Genomic DNA, 16,281 nt, shown 5'->3' with positions numbered 1-16,281 from the left:
TGTCCTGGAGATAATAATATAAGGCCAAACCTAACCTGATTTCCAAGTTTAAATGACTGCTTTGGGAATTCATGGGAATCAGAAAACATGGCAATCCATTTATGCTACCAAAATGGGCATTTTAGTAAAAACGCACACCAAAAAAAACCCTGAACTTTCATCACACAGAATCCCTTCCCAATGCTACCCCTCATAACACTGTAATAGTCACAAAACATAAAAAGAGCCACCACCTGGATAAAAGGGAAAAATTAGCTTGATTGTATAAGAGTTGTCCCTAATTTTGGGCAACATGTCTTAAATGGTGCTCTATAATTTCAACCTGGTGAGCTCTAAGTTTCTTGTAATATTCAGCTTAACTTAACATTTGGATCCTTCTAACACAGCCAAGAGCAATAGATCACACAACTATCTAACAGTTCATCAGACCTACAGACCAACTAGACAAGTTCTAACCTAAGGGATTGAGGATTTCTGAATTACTCAAAAATAGATAAATCAATACAGGATAAAAGTAAAAGAATTGTGATATTTATCCATGTAAAAATTAATCCTCATATTTCTGCAAGTTATATAGATAGGGCAAAATTCACCTGCTATTCTGATTCAAACTATGTATATCAGGGAGCATTTCTTGGATTGATCCTATGAAAACCCAAACAAGATTAGATAAAAATAATATCTATTGTATTAATCTGAAGGAGCCACTGGTTTTTACTATATAAAAACAACATAATATAAATTATGAACAAACATATGCATTTAAGAGAAGCTGTACTATGGGTTGGGATGGAAGGGAATTAGATTAAAGAGTAGGGAGTTTTCATTCGGCTCTTCATTGTCTTATTCACTCATTCATAGCAACTGAAAAAAAAGAAAAGTAATTATGAAATCATCAAAATGAAAAAAAAAAGAGATTTAATGAGGTTTCTGAAGAAATGTGATTTGGATTAGTAAAAATAAATAGTAAAAATGAGAAGATGAATAGCACGATGACTGGCTCTGTAGGACGAACTCAAAAGCTCACTATGACGGAGGGGTAAACAGGAGATTTTTAGATAAAAAGGAAGGGGTTTTATTTGAAGGGCCTCAAGTCATGTCACCATGGAACATGAGAAGAGAACAAGCTCATTCAGATCATCTGGTCCAATCAGCTCCACACCTTACAAATCTCCAGCATCTAGTACTGTCATGGCCAATACAGACAGTGTAAAACTTCACAGTATTTAAGCCAAATAGACATTAATTCTGATTTTTAATTTTCAAACAAACAACCAAAAATGAGAAGTCTAATATCTGGAACATGGGAGATATTCAATGATTGATAAATTAATAAATGTATTTGCCCAGCATCAAACACTAAAATTAGAACAGACCCCAAATGCTAACATTTGGTCCTTGGCCCTGAAGCTGTGGCCCTCCAGCTAGAGCAGATGTCAGTACTGAGTATTTACAGGGATGCACATTCAAGGGCAAGTCAAGGCCTCAAGATGGGTGTGGGAAGAGGCTGAACAAAGCATTTGGCTGGTATTGTAAAGGCTGTGGGGAATGCTACACAAATGGAATGAGGGGTTGATTCCTCAAAAAGCACTGTGTAGCCTGGGTTACACTGGCATCCAGTGACCCTGGCTAATATTCTCTGGGCAAGGCATATTTAGACAGCATATTTTTTAAGTTTGTATTTATTGATTTGAGAAAGAGAGAGCCACTTTGAGAAGGGGGTGGGGGAACAGTGATTTGCTGTTTCACCTATTTATGCACTAATTGGTTGCTACTTCTATGAGTCCTTACAGGGAATCAAACCATGGTGTATCAGAATGATGCTCTAACCAACTAAGCTACCCAGCTGGGGCTGAACCTATGTATTTAAGTGTCCTCAGTTACCTGGGGAAAATCAACTGTCTCCTCAATCACCCAAACTTGCCTAGTACTTATTCTCATTTTCATCCTGGGACTTTATCATTACTGGGACTTGACTAAAAGAGAATGTCCTAGGATTTGTACTCAGACTCCTGAAACACAAAAAGGTCTGCAGTTCTAATAAACTGGTCCAAGGGAAAGCTCTCACCCTATGGCGGGCTACATAATTTCTCTCCTTTCACATTAGTTAAAATATTTCCCTTCTCTATCAGCAAGGCAATTGTAAGACAAGAGTGAGAAAACTATGTGAAAGCACTTAGAAACACTGCAAAATGCAGCATTAATAAAATAACAGTAATGACCAAGACAAAGACTATGACGATGATGAAGATGATGATGATGAAGATGATGATGATGATGATGATGATGATAATGATAATGATGATGGTGTTAATGATTATTTAGAGAGTACTATATATATATTAAATTATATTAATAAACATCACTTTATTTAGTGAAGACTCTGCATGGTAAGGTGAAAATAGCATAGAAATTACATTTAGAAACAACTGAATTCTAAATCCATTTCAGTCACTTATTTTCTGGTAATCATGAAGAAGTTAAACTACCCCCCACATTTGGTATTTGCTTTCAGGACATATTCACTAATGTATGCATATTTTTAAAACTACTCATAATACAAAGTAAGAACTGAGAAATGGGAAATAATTCATTTAAAAGCCCATACAGCATAAATAAATGTTTTCCTAATGGCAGGTGCCCTGTCGATGTCTTTTCTCTGCCCAGATTGAAGAGGTCACATCTTTCTGGAGACCTCTTCTGCCTTCCAAGGATGCTCTCTTCCCAATCCTATATCAATATCTCCTTCTTCCAGCCAGCTTCCTTCCTGATGATTGGCATCCCAGGGCTGGAGGCCGCTCATGGCTGGATCTCCATTCCCTTCTCCTGCATGTACACTGCAGCCCTCACTGGAAACTGCCTCATCCTCCTGGCTGTGAGGAGGACTCCTAGCCTGCACCAGCCCATGTACTACTTCCTGTCCATGCTGGCCCTCACTGATGTGGGTCTCACCTTGTCCACAATGCCCACCACCCTGGCTGTGCTCTGGTTTGACCATCGTCTCATCGCCTTCAATGTCTGCCTGGTGCAGATGTTCTTCCTCCACTCCTTCTCTGTGGTGGAGTCCTCGGTGCTCCTGGCCATGTCATTTGACCGCTTTGTGGCCATCTCCAACCCCCTGCGATATGCAACTGTCCTCACAAACAACGTCATCATAAGAATTGGACTGGCCATTGTGGCTAGAGCCACTGTGTCCCTCTTTCCAGGACCCTTCTTACTGAAGCGACTGAACTATTGCCCTGGCAAGATGCTCCTGTCCCATTCATTCTGTTTCCATGCAGATGTCATGAAAAAGGCCTGTGATGACATTACTGTGAACATCCTTTATGGGCTGTATGTAGTTCTATCCACGGTGGGTGTAGACTCCCTGCTTATTGTGCTATCTTATACCCTGATTCTTCATACAGTGATTGGTCTGGCTTCTCCCAAAGAACGCATTCGGGCCCTCAACACTTGTGTTTCTCATATCTTAGCTGTTCTGGTTTTCTACATCCCAGTCATAGGTGTATCCATGATCCACCGCTTTGGAAGGCACCTGCCTCAAATTGTGCATGCTCTTATTGCCTATGTGTACCTGGTAGTACCCCCTGTGCTTAACCCCATCATCTACAGTGTGAAATCCAAGCCCATCAGGGAGGCCGTGCTCAGAGTGCTGAGGGAGAAGGGGCAAGGCTGATGAGACCAAGAATCAGCCACGGAGCCTGAGGAAAACATGGCCAAACAGTCATATCTTATGTCCAGAAAACCCTTGTTTAGAGCCTTGACCCAGATACATAATCAGGAGTATGGCAGGCAAATGGAAACCCTTAGACTGACAGGTGAAGAACAGTCTTGATTCTTTTCTTCACTCATTAATTTCAGCTATTTTATTCAGTGTTTACTTGTGTACGAATCTGTGCTCATTACTAGATATATTAAAATGAACTGTGCACGATCTCTCCCCTTCTTTGGAGGACAGAGGCTTGTAAATACACAACTAAAACCAAGTGGAATGAGGCTGCATTAGGTACACACTAAGTGCTGGGGGAAGAACCTCAAAGAGGGTTTATTGCCTTGTTGTGACTAAATCAGAAAGGAAACAGGTAAGAAGGAGACTGAAAGGTGAGGAGCAGTTAGTCAGGCAGAAAAGGTGGGCAAGGGGAAGGCACACCTAGTAAAGGGGGGAAAACTGAGGTGTGGAATTATTTGGTTTGCTTGCATAAAGGTGAGTAGGCATATGTGGCTCAAAATTTGTGTGAGTCTTGGAGGAAGAACAGGAGATGAGCTAAGGAAGATGGGCAGTGGTGAGACATCTTGGGTCTTTCAGATCTGATTGAAACATTTGTCCTTTGTTTGTTTAAAATTCAGGCAAGGAGCCTGAATCGGTTTGACTCAATGGATAGACCAATAGCCTGTGAATCTAAGGGACACAGGTTCAATTCCAATCAAGGGCACCTACATCAGTTGCAGGCTCTTCCCCTACCCAGCCCTGTCCAGGCCACATTCAAGAGGCAACAAATCAATGTGCTCTCTATCTTTCCCTCTCTCGTCCACACTCTCTAAAAATCAATGGAAAAATATTCTTGTGTAAGGATTTAAAATATATATAGAAGTCAGGCATGGAAATGCTATTACATTGTAAAATGTTGCACCAGTTTAACTGTGTATATTGGATTGAAAAGGTAAAAGTGGAAGAGAAAAAGAATGCAAGGAAAACATTTTGGGAGTTGTTTTGTAAGAGTCTAGAAAAAGAAGACAATGGAAGCTAAAATTATGAGTGTCACCAGTAATGGAAAAAACGTAGATTTTTTTTTAATTGTATCTCTGTATTTCCTTATAACTCTCCTTGGCAACACACATAGCCCACACATTCCCATTGCTCAGAAAAACATAAGCACAGAGCCTCCTTTGTGACCTGTAGCTCAGACATCCCTGGGGAGCAGCAACTAACTAAGGCATCCAGCCAGTGCTATAAAGGTAACATCTTAGTTGCAGAGTTTTCTTGGGCTCCTTCAGAATGTGGACAGGCAGAGAGGCCTACGACAACTAGCAGGGTGAGTAACTTGAGGCTCAGGCACAGTCCCATTTATATTATTTAGAAGAAGGGGTCCAGGTTAGTGAGTCTGACATCCCCTCTCTGTCAGCTGCTGCCAGGTGCAGGATGGGATGGTGGATGAGCAGATGGCAGAAGCTGGAAGAGAGGTAAGGAGGTCTATTTAGGGCCATAGACCTCCATGGATGGCAGGTCTATGGCCCCAGAAAAGGGATAGGAAGTGAATAAGGCTACTCTCCTGAAGCACAGAGATTTCTCACGTCAGATAATTATCAGAAACACAGACTCTGTGTCCAAGCAAATTACTACCTTTTTGTTTCTCTAATTGGGGCCACAGTATGAGGGTATTTTAAGATCCCATCCAAGATAGCATCCTGCCGGTGGCCTGAATGCTTGGTGTCTCAACCTTCACTATGAGATTGTCCTTTAATTCTTCCAATTAAGAAGAGCCTTTTAGAAAAGCATTTGGCTTATATGTATATTAAAAATAATTACCACCATATAGCATTAGATAGTACCTCCATCATATTACATATTTACTATTTCTGATTTGTGAAAAAAGAAAAGTAATTGGCTTGGGGTAAAGAGAGCATGACTGTTTCTAGGTATCTTAACTTTCCCAGACACACCCACTCACAAGGTAACAGAATCATAGAGTAGGAAAATAGAAATGATTTCATTCCTGGGGGAAACCTACAATTTTTAAATATCTCTGACCTTTTATTGTCCTGGAGATAATAATATAAGGCCAAACCTAATCTGATTCCCAGGTTTAAGTGAGTGCTTTGGGACTTCACAGGAATCAGAAAACATGGCAATCCATTTATGCTACCAAAATGGGCATTTTAGTAAAAACACACACCAAAACAACAACTGCCGGAGTCCAACCCCAGCAGGTCCAGGGGTCCCCAAAGGTGTAGATGGAGCCGGCGAAGAAGGAATGACACAGAGACAGCGTTCAGTTGATCAGCAGCCTAGCCAGGATCTCTAGCCAGGATCTCCAGCCAAGTTCTGGTCTGGATCTCCAGCGAAGTTCTGCTGTTCATTGTCTTGTTACATCCGTATTTATCCCAGTTGATTTTAATCCTGTCAATTTCTATTACAAAGGTTAGGGCATTTTTTATCTCCATTCCAGGGAGTAAAGATTATGTAGCTTAAGCATGATTGTTTGTAGTGATTAACTGCCCGCCTGGCACTTAGTTAAGGAGTTTCATCCCCTCCCTGACCTCCGGGAAAAATTCCTACCTGGGGAAACAACCTTTCTAGGAGAGGCATCCCCTCCCTGACTTCAGGGAAAAATTCCTACCTGGGGAAACAACCTTTCTCGGAGAGGTGACCTTGGTTAAAACACACAGCGCTAAGGGGAGCAAACATATTAAGAACAGTATGCTATATACGCCAGGTCCCTTGAAACATATGCTGTGCAGATGTTTCTTTCCTGCAGCGACTGTGTCAAGCAGCAAGGATGGACCGGCTTCCGGCAAACAACAACAAAAAAACCCTGTCCTTTCACCATACATAATCCCTTAACAATGCCACCCCTCATAACACTGTAATAGTCACAAAACATAAAAAGGAAAGAGCCATCATCTGGATACCAGGGAAAAATTAGCTTGATTGTATAAGGGTTGTCCCTCATTTGGGGCAACTTGTCTTAAATTGTAGTTTATAATTTTACTCTTGTGAGCTCTAAGGTTCTTTTAATATTCAGCTTAATTTAGCATTTGGATCCTTCCAACACAGCCAAGAGCAATAGATCACACAAATATCCAACGGTTAATTGGACCTACAGACCAACTAGACAAGTTCTAACCTAAGGGATTGAGGATGTGTGAATTACTCAATAATAGATAAATCAATACAGAATAAAAGAAAAAGAATTGTGATATTCATCCCAGGTAAAAATCAATCCTCATATTTCTGCAAGTTATATAGAGGGGGCAGAATTCACCTGCTATTCTGATTTAAACTACCAATAACAGGGAGTATTTCCTGATTGGTCCTATGAAAACCCAAATAAGATTGGATAAAAATAAATACCACTTGTATTAATCTGAAGGAGCCAGCGGTCTTTACTATATACAAACAACATAGTATAAATTATGAACACACATATGCATCTAAGAGATGCTGTACTATGGGTTAGGATGGAAGGGAACTAGATTAAAGAGTAGGGAGTTTTCATTCAGCTCTTCATTTTCTTGTTCATTCATTGATAGTAACTGAAAAAAAAAGAGGACAGAAATTATGAAATCATCAAAATGAAAAAAAATGAGATTTAATGAGGTTTCTGAAGAAATGTGATTTGGATTAGTAAAAATAAATGGTAAAAATGAGAAGATGAATAGCACGATGACTGGCTCTGTAGGACGAACTCAAAAGCTCACTATGACGGAGGGGTAAACAGGAGATTTTTAGATAAAAAGGAAGGGGTTTTATTTGAAGGGCCTCAAGTCATGTCACCATGGAACATGAGAAGAGAACAAGCTCATTCAGATCATCTGGTCCAACCAGCTCCACACTTTACAAATCTCCAGCATCTAGTACTGTCCATGGCCAATACAGGCAGTAGAAGACTTCAAAGTGATTAAGCCAAATAGGCCTTAATTCTGATTTTGAATTTTCAAACAAACAACCAAAAATGAGAAGTCTAATATCTGGAACATAAGAGATATTCAATGATTGATAAATTAATAAATGTATTTGCCCAGCATCAAACACTAAAATTAGAACAGACCCCACTGACCACTATAGGTGCCTGCATTTATGTCTTTGATTCATGTTTTCAGTTGATGTCTGTAGAAATTCTAACTTTGGGTCCTTGGCCCTGCAGCTGTGGACCTCCAGCTAGAGCCGATGTCAGTGCTGAGTGATTTACAGGGATGCACACTCAAGGGCAAATCAAGGCCTCAATTGAGTGTGGGAAGGGGCTGAACAAAGCGTTTGCAGGTATTGTAAAGGTTGTGGGGAATGCTACATAAATGGAGTGAGGGGTGATTCCTAAAAAAGTAATGTGTAGCCTGCGTTACACTGGCATCCAGTAACCCTGGCTGATATTCTCTGGGCAAGGCATATTTAGACAGCATATTTTTTAAGTTTGTATTTATTGATTTGAGAAAGAGAGAGCCACTTTGAGAAGAGGATGGGGGAACAGTGATTTGCTGTTTCACCTATTTATGCACTAATTGGTTGGTATTTCTATGAGTCCTTACAGGGAATCAAACCATGGTGTATCAGAATGATGCTCTAACCAACTGAGCTACCCAGCTAGGGCTGAACCCATATATTTAAGTGTCCTCAGTGACCTGGGGAAAATCAACTGTCTCTTCATTTACCAAAACTTACCTAGTACTTATTCTCATTTTCATCCTGGGACTTTATCATTACTGGGACTTGATTAAAAGAGAATGTCCAGGGTTTGTACTCATCCCCTCAAACACAAAAAGATCTGAAGTTCTAATAAACTGGTCCAAGGGAAAGCTCTCACCCTGTGATGGGCTACATAATTTCTCTCCTTCCACATTAGCTAAAATATTTCCCTTCTCTATCAGCAAGGTAATTGTAAGACAACAATGAAAAGCTATGTGAAAGCACTTAGAAATACTGCAAAATGCAGCATTAATAAAATAACAGTAATGACCAAGACAAAGACTATGACGATGATGATGATGATGATGATGATGATGATGGTGTTGATGATCATTTAGAAAGTACTATATACATTAAAGTATATTAATAAACATCACTTTATTTATTGAAGACTCTGCATGGTAAGGTGTAAACCTTACACTTAGAAACAACTAAAATCTAAATCCATTTCAGTCATTCATTTTCTGGTAATCATGAAGAAGTTAAACTATACCCTACATTCTGTATTTGTTTTGAAGACATATTCGCTAATGTATCAATGTTCTTAGAACTACTCATAATGCAAAGTAAGAACTGAGAAATAGTAAATAATTAATTTAAAAGCCTATACAGTATAAATAAATGTTTTCCTGACAAGTGCCCTGTCAGTGTCTTTTCTCTGCCCAGATTGAGGAGGTCACATCTTTCTGGAGACCTCTTCTGCTTTCCAAGGATGCTCTCTTCCCATTCCTATATCAACATCTCCTTCTTCCAGCCAGCTTCCTTCCTGATGATTGGCATCCCAGGGCTGGAGGCCGCTCATGGCTGGATCTCCATTCCCTTCTCCTGCATGTACACTGCAGCCCTCACTGGAAACTGCCTCATCCTCCTAGCTGTGAGGAGGACTCCTAGCCTGCACCAGCCCATGTACTACTTCCTGTCCATGCTGGCCCTCACTGATGTGGGTCTCACCTTGTCCACAATGCCCACCACCCTGGCTGTGCTCTGGTTTGACCATCGTCTCATCGCCTTCAATGCCTGCCTGGTGCAGATGTTCTTCCTCCACTCCTTCTCTGTGGTGGAGTCCTCGGTGCTCCTGGCCATGTCATTTGACCGCTTTGTGGCCATCTCCAACCCCCTGCGCTATGCAGCTGTCCTCACAAACAACGTCATCATCAGAATTGGACTGGCCATTGTGGCCCGTGCTATGCTATCTCTCTTCCCAGTGCCATTCCTGCTTAAACGTTTGAACTTCTGCCCTAACAAGATCCTCTTATCCCACTCATTCTGTTTTCATCCTGATGTAATGAGAAGAGCCTGTGCTGATATCACCATCAACATCTGCTATGGACTTTATGTGGTTGTGTCCACTGGGGGCATAGACTCCCTGCTCATCATCCTGTCCTACTCTCTCATCTTGCGCACAGTCCTTGGGCTGGCCTCTCCCCGGGAGCGCATCCGGGCCCTCAACACCTGTGTCTCACACATCCTTGCTGTCTTTGTCTTCTTCATCCCAGTCATCACCATGTCCATGATCCATCGTTTTGGAAGGCACCTGCCTCAAATTGTGCATGCTCTTATTGCCTATGTGTACCTGGTAGTGCCCCCTGTACTTAACCCCATCATCTACAGTGTGAAATCCAAGCCCATCAGGGAGGCCATGCTCAGAGTGCTGAGGGAGAAAGGGCAAGGCTGATGAAACCAGGAATCAGCCACGGAGCCTGAGGAAAACATGGCCAGTCAGTCATATCTTACGTCCAGAAAGCCCTTGTTTTGAGCCTTGACCCAGATACATAATCAGGAGTATGGCAGGCAAATGGAAACCTTTAGACTGACGGGTGAAGAACAGTCTTCTTTTCTTCACTCATTAATTTCAGCTATTTTATTCAGTGTTTACTTGTGTAAGAATCTATGCTCATTATTAGATATATTAAAATGAACTGTGCATGATCTCTCTTCTTCCTCATATTTGGCTTATATGAGGATAGAGGTTTGTAAATACACAACTAAAACCACATGTAATAGGGCTCGATAGGTATACACTAAGTGCTGGAGGAACCTCAAAGGGGGTTTACTGCTTTGCTTAGAGGAAAACAGAAAGGAATCAGGTAGGAAGGAGGTGAAAGGTAAGGAGGAGTAAGTCAGGCAGAAAAGGTGGGCAAGGGGAAGGCATACCTAATAAAGGGAAACAATTTAAAAGAAAAACACCAAGAAGAAGTATGCTATTATTTGGTTTGCTTGCATAAAGGTGAGTAGGCTTATGTGACTCAGAATTTGTTAGTCTTGGAGAAAGAACAGGAAATGAGCTAAGGAAAATGGGAGGGGTGAGATTTTTTGAATCTTTCAGAACTCATTGAAATATTTGTCCTTTGTTCTTTGTTTAAAAGTCAGCCATGGTCTGCACAGTATGGCTCAGTGGTTGCATGGCAACCTATGAACCAGAAAGTCATGGTTGAAGCCCCAGTTGGGGTTGTGGAGGAGGCAGCCAATCAATGATCCTCACTCATCATTGATTTCTCTCTCCCTCTCTCTCTCTCTCTCCTGCTCTGAAATCAACAAAAATATATATAAATAATAATAATAAAAGTCAGCCATGGAAAGGCTATCAAATTGTAAAATGTTGCACCACCTTAACTTCGTTTATTATTTTGAAAAGGGGAAAGTGGAGGAGAAAAAGAGTGCAAAGAAAATGTTTTGGAAGTTCTTGTAAGAGTCTAAAAAGAAGAGAATGGAAGCTAAAATTATCATTGTCACAAGTAATTAAAAAAATGTAGATTTTTTAAATTATATCGCTGATTTCCTTATAACTCTCCTTGGCAACACACATAGCCCACACATTCCCATTGCTCAGAAAAATATAAGCACAGAGCCTCCTTTGTGACTTGTAGCTCAGACATCCCTGGGGAGTAGCAGCTCACTAAGGCATCCAGCCAGTGCTATAAAGGTAACATCTTAGTTGCAGAATTTTCTTGGGCTCCTTCAGAATGTGGACAGGCAGAGAGGGGTGCAACAACGAGCAGGGTGAGTAACTGGAGGCCCAGGCACAATCTCATCTATATTATTTAGAAGAGTGGGGTCCAGGTTAGTGAGTCTAACATCCCCTCTCTGTCAGCTGCTGCCAGGTGCAGGATGGGATGGGGGATGAGCAGATGAAAGAAGCTGGAAGAAAAATAAGGAGGTCTACTTAGGGCCATGGATGTCAGGTCTATGGCCCCAGAAAAGGGAATAGGAAGTGAAGAAGGCTACTCTCCTGAAGCACAGAGATTTCTCAAGTCAGATAATTATCAGAAACCCAGACTCTGTGTCCAAGCAAATTACTACCCCTTTGTTTCTCTAATTGGGGCCACAGTATGAGGGTATTTTAAGATCCCATCCAACATAACATCCTGCCGGTGGCTTGAATGCTTGGTGTCTCAACTCTCACTATGAGATTGTCCTTTAATTCTTCCAATTAAGAAGAGCCTTTTAGAAAAGTATTTGGCTTATATGTATATTAAAAACAATTACCACCATAGCAACAGATTACACCTCTGTCATATCACATATTTACCATTTCCTTTTTGTGTGGAAAAAGAAAGAAAAGTATTTGGTTTGTGGTAAAGAGAGCATGGTGGATTCAACCTTTTGTTTCTAGGCAACTTGTCTTTCCCAGACACCCAGTCACAAGGTAACAGAATCTTAGAGTGGTAGAACAGAAATGATTTTATCCTGGAGGGAAAGCTATAATTTTTAAATATCTTTGACCTTTTATTGTCCTGGAGATAATAATATAAGGCCAAACTTAATCTGATTTCCAGGTTTAAGTGATTGCTTTGTTATTTCACAGGAATCAGAAAACATGGCAATCCAATTGTGCTACCAAAACGGGCATTTTAGTAAAAACAGAGACCAAAACAACAACAACAAAAAACCCTGTCCTTTCACCATACATAATCCCTTAACAATGCCACCCCTCATAACACTGTAATAGTCACAAAACATAAAAAGGAAAGAGCCATCATCTGGATACCAGGGAAAAATTAGCTTGATTGTATAAGGGTTGTCCCTCATTTGGGGCAACTTGTCTTAAATTGTAGTTTATAATTTTACTCTTGTGAGCTCTAAGGTTCTTTTAATATTCAGCTTAATTTAGCATTTGGATCCTTCCAACACAGCCAAGAGCAATAGATCACACAAATATCCAATGGTTAATTGGACCTACAGACCAACTAGACAAGTTCTAACCTAAGGGATTGAGGATATGTGAATTACTCAATAATAGATAAATCAATACAGAATAAAAGAAAAAGAATTGTGATACTCATCCCAGGTAAAAATTAATCCTCATATTTCTGCAAGTTATGTAGAGAGGGCAGAATTCACCTGCTATTCTGATTTAAACTGCCAATAACAGGGAGTATTTCCTGGATTGGTCCTATGGAAACCCTAGTAAAATTGGATAAAAATAGCCCTAACCGGTTTCGCTCAGTGGATAGAGCGTTGGCCTGGGGACTGCAAGGTCCCAGGTTCGATTCAGGTCAAGGGCATGTACCTTGGTTGCAGGCACATCCCCAGTAGGGGGTGTGCAGGAGGCAGCTGGTCGATGTTTCTCTTTCATTGATGTTTCTAACTCTCTCCCTTCCTCTCCCTTCCTCTCTGTAAAAAATCAATAACATATATTTTTTAAAAAAATAAATATAAATTGTATTAATCTGAAGGAGCCACTGGTCTTTATTATATACAAACTATATATACAAACTAATTGTGAATAAACATATACATCTAAGAGATGCTGTATTAAGGGTTGGGATGAAAGGGAACTAGATTAAAGAGTAACGAGTTTTCATTCAGTTCTTAGTTTCCTTGTTCACTCATTCATAGTAACTGAAAAAAAAGAGAACAGAAATTTTGAAATCATCAAAATGAAAAAAAAAAGAGATTGAATGAGGTTTCTGAAGAAATGTGATTTGAATTAGTAAAATAAATAGTAAAAATTAGGAGATAATTATCATAATGCTTGGCTCTGCAGGAAGAACTCAAAAGCTCACTATGACAGAGGGGCAAACTGAAGATTTTTCAAAAAATAGGAAGGGGTTTTATTTGGAGGGCCCCAAATCATGTCACCATGGAACATGAGAAGAGAACAAGCTCATTCAGATCATCTGGTCCAACCAGCTCCACACTTTACAAATATCCAGCATCTAGTGCCGTCCATGGCCAATACAAGCAGTATAAGACTTCACAGTGGTTAAGCCAAATAGACCTGAATTTAAATTTTGAATTTTCAAACAAAAAAAATAAGAAATCTAATATCTGGAACATAAGAGATATGTAATGACTTATAACTCCATAAATGTTTACTGTTTGCTCAGCAACAAACACTAAAATTAGAACAGACCCCACTGAACACTATAGGTGCCTACATTTATGTCTTTGATTCGTGTTTTCAGTTGGTATCTATAGAAATGCTAACGTTTGGTCCTTGGCCCTGAAGCTGTGGCCCTCCAGCTAGAGCAGATGTCAGTACTGAGTATTTACAGGGATGCACATTCAAGGGCAAGTCAAGGCTTCAAGATGGGTGTGGGAAGGGGCTGAACAAAGCATTTGGCTGGTATTGTAAAGGTTGTGGGGAATGCTAAATAAATGGAATGATGAGTTGATTCCTAAAAAAGCAATGTGTAGCCTGGGTTACACTGGCATCCAGTGACCCTGGCTAATATTCTCTGGGCAAGGCATATTTAGAATCCATATTTTTAAATTTTTATTATTGACTTGAGAGAGGGAGAGAAAGTGAGAGAGGGAAACACTGATTTGTTGTTTCACTTTTTTATTCACTCATTGATTGTTTCTTCTATGTGCCCTAACAGGTGATCAAGCCTTGGCATATTGGGATGATGCTCTAACCAACTGAGCTACCCAACTAGACTGAACCCATATATTTAAGTGTCCTCAGTGACCTGGGGAAAATCAACTGTCTCTTCATTTACCAAAACTTACTTAGTACTTATTCTCATTTTCATACTGGGACTTTATCATTACTGGGACTTGACTAAAAGAGAATGTCCTAGGATTTGTACTCAGACTCCTGAAACACAAAAAGATCTGAAGTTCTAATAAACTGGTCCAAGGGAAAGCTCTCACCCTATGGTGGGCTACATAATTTCTCTCCTTTCACATTAGCTAAAATATTTCCCTTCTCTATCAGCAAGGCAATTGTAAGACAACAATGAGAAAACTATTTGAAAGCACTTAGAAATACTGCAAAATGCAGCATTAATAAAATAACAGTAACGAGCAAGACAAAGACTATGACGACGATGATGATGATGGTGTTGATGATCATTTAGAGCAGCGGTTCTCAACCTGTGAGTCGTGACCCCTTGGGGGTTGAACGACCCTTTCACAGGGGTCGCCTAAGACCATCGGAAAAAACATATATAATTACATATTGTTTTTGTGATTAATCACTATGCTTTAATTAAGTTCAATTTGTAACAATGAAAATACATCCTGCATATCAGATATTTACATTATGATTCATAACAGTAGCAAAATTACAGTTGTGAAATAGCAATGAAAATAATTTTATGGTTGGGGGTCACCACAACATGAAGAACTGTATTAGGAAGGTTGAGAACCAACGATTTAGAGAGTACTATATATATATTAAAGTATATTAATAAACATCATTTTATTTATTGAAGACTCTGCATGGTAAGGTGAAAATAGCATAGAACTTACATTTAGAAACAACTAAATTCTAAATCCATTTCAGTCACTTATTTTCTGGTAATCATGAAGAAGTTAAACGATCCCCTACATTCTGTATTTGTTTTGAGGACATACTCGCTAAGTATGAATATTCTTAGAACTACTCATAACACAAAATAAGAACTGAGAAATGGGAAATAATTCATTTGAAAACCTATACAGCATAAACAAATGTTTTCCTGACAGGTGCCCTGTTGATGTCTTTTCTCTGCCCAGACTGAAGAGGTCACATCTTTTTGGAGACCTCTTCTGCCTTCCAACAATGCTCTCTTCCCAATCCTATGTCAACATCTCCTTCTTCCAGCCAGCTTCCTTCTTGATGATTGGCATCCCAGGGCTGGAGGCCATTCATGGCTGGATCTCCATTCCCTTCTCCTGCATGTACACTGTGGCCCTCACTGGAAACTGCCTCATCCTCCTGGCTGTGAGGAAGACTCCCAGCCTGCACCAGCCCATGTACTACTTCCTGTCCATGCTGGCCCTCACTGATGTGGGTCTCACCTTGTCCACAATGCCCACCACCCTGGCTGTGCTCTGGTTTGACCATCGTCTCATCACCTTCAATGCCTGCCTGGTGCAGATGTTCTTCCTCCACTCCTTCTCTGTGGTGGAGTCCTCGGTGCTCCTGGCCATGTCATTTGACCGCTTTGTGGCCATCTCCAACCCCCTGCGCTATGCAGCTGTCCTCACAAACAACGTCATCATCAGAATTGGACAGGCCATTGTGGCCCGTGCTACGCTATCTCTCTTCCCAGTGCCATTCCTGCTTAAACGTTTGAATTTCTGCCCTAACAAGATCCTCTTATCCCACTCATTCTGTTTTCATCCTGATATAATGAGAAGAGCCTGTGCTGATATCACCATCAACATCGGCTATGGACTTTATGTGGTTGTGTCCACTGGGGGCATAGATTCCCTGCTCATCATCCTGTCCTACTCTCTCATCCTGTGCACAGTCCTTGGGCTGGCCTCTCCCCGGGAGCGCATCCGGGCCCTCAACACCTGTGTCTCCCACATCCTTGCTGTCTTTGTCTTCTTCATCCCAGGCATCACCATGTCCATGATCCATCGTTTTGGAAGGCACCTGCCTCACATTGTACATGCCCTGGTTGCCTATGTGTACCTGATGGTGCCCCCTGTGGCGCAACCCC

The 16,281-nt window shown here is 40.7% G+C and overlaps 3 protein-coding genes across 3 annotated transcripts in view; all 3 read left to right on the top strand.

Annotated features, from left to right (window-relative positions):
- Positions 1 to 2,713: 2,713 nt before the first annotated feature.
- On the top strand, positions 2,714 to 3,676 carry LOC118662891 (olfactory receptor 51I2-like). The gene has a single exon (XM_036321897.1). The coding sequence runs from the start codon at positions 2,714 to 2,716 to the stop codon at positions 3,674 to 3,676; it is 963 nt and encodes a 320-aa protein (XP_036177790.1).
- A 5,437-nt stretch (positions 3,677 to 9,113) lies between these two features.
- LOC118662886 (olfactory receptor 51I2-like) lies at positions 9,114 to 10,076 on the top strand. The gene has a single exon (XM_036321883.1). It carries the CDS (start codon positions 9,114 to 9,116, stop codon positions 10,074 to 10,076), a length of 963 nt encoding a protein of 320 aa, XP_036177776.1.
- Positions 10,077 to 15,392: 5,316 nt separating this feature from the next.
- Positions 15,393 to 16,281, top strand: part of LOC118664300 (olfactory receptor 51I2-like) — a 2,505-nt gene continuing 1,616 nt past the window's right edge. The window contains exon 1 of the mRNA XM_036324275.1: positions 15,393 to 16,273. Within this exon, the coding sequence (XP_036180168.1) occupies positions 15,393 to 16,273 (881 nt within the window). The remainder of the gene's footprint in view (positions 16,274 to 16,281) is intronic.

This window comes from Myotis myotis, unplaced genomic scaffold (assembly GCF_014108235.1).
Source record: "Myotis myotis isolate mMyoMyo1 unplaced genomic scaffold, mMyoMyo1.p scaffold_m19_p_10, whole genome shotgun sequence".
Classification (NCBI taxonomy): domain Eukaryota; kingdom Metazoa; phylum Chordata; class Mammalia; order Chiroptera; family Vespertilionidae; genus Myotis; species Myotis myotis.
Note: the sequence above shows the minus strand (reverse complement) of the source record. Positions and strands in the feature narration are given on the sequence as shown.

Bases quoted from the DNA above. Each gene is read 5' to 3' on its own strand.
- LOC118662891 (XM_036321897.1), top strand. From the start codon at position 2,714: ATGCTCTCTTCCCAATCCTATATCAATATCTCCTTCTTCCAGCCAGCT.
- LOC118662886 (XM_036321883.1), top strand. From the start codon at position 9,114: ATGCTCTCTTCCCATTCCTATATCAACATCTCCTTCTTCCAGCCAGCT.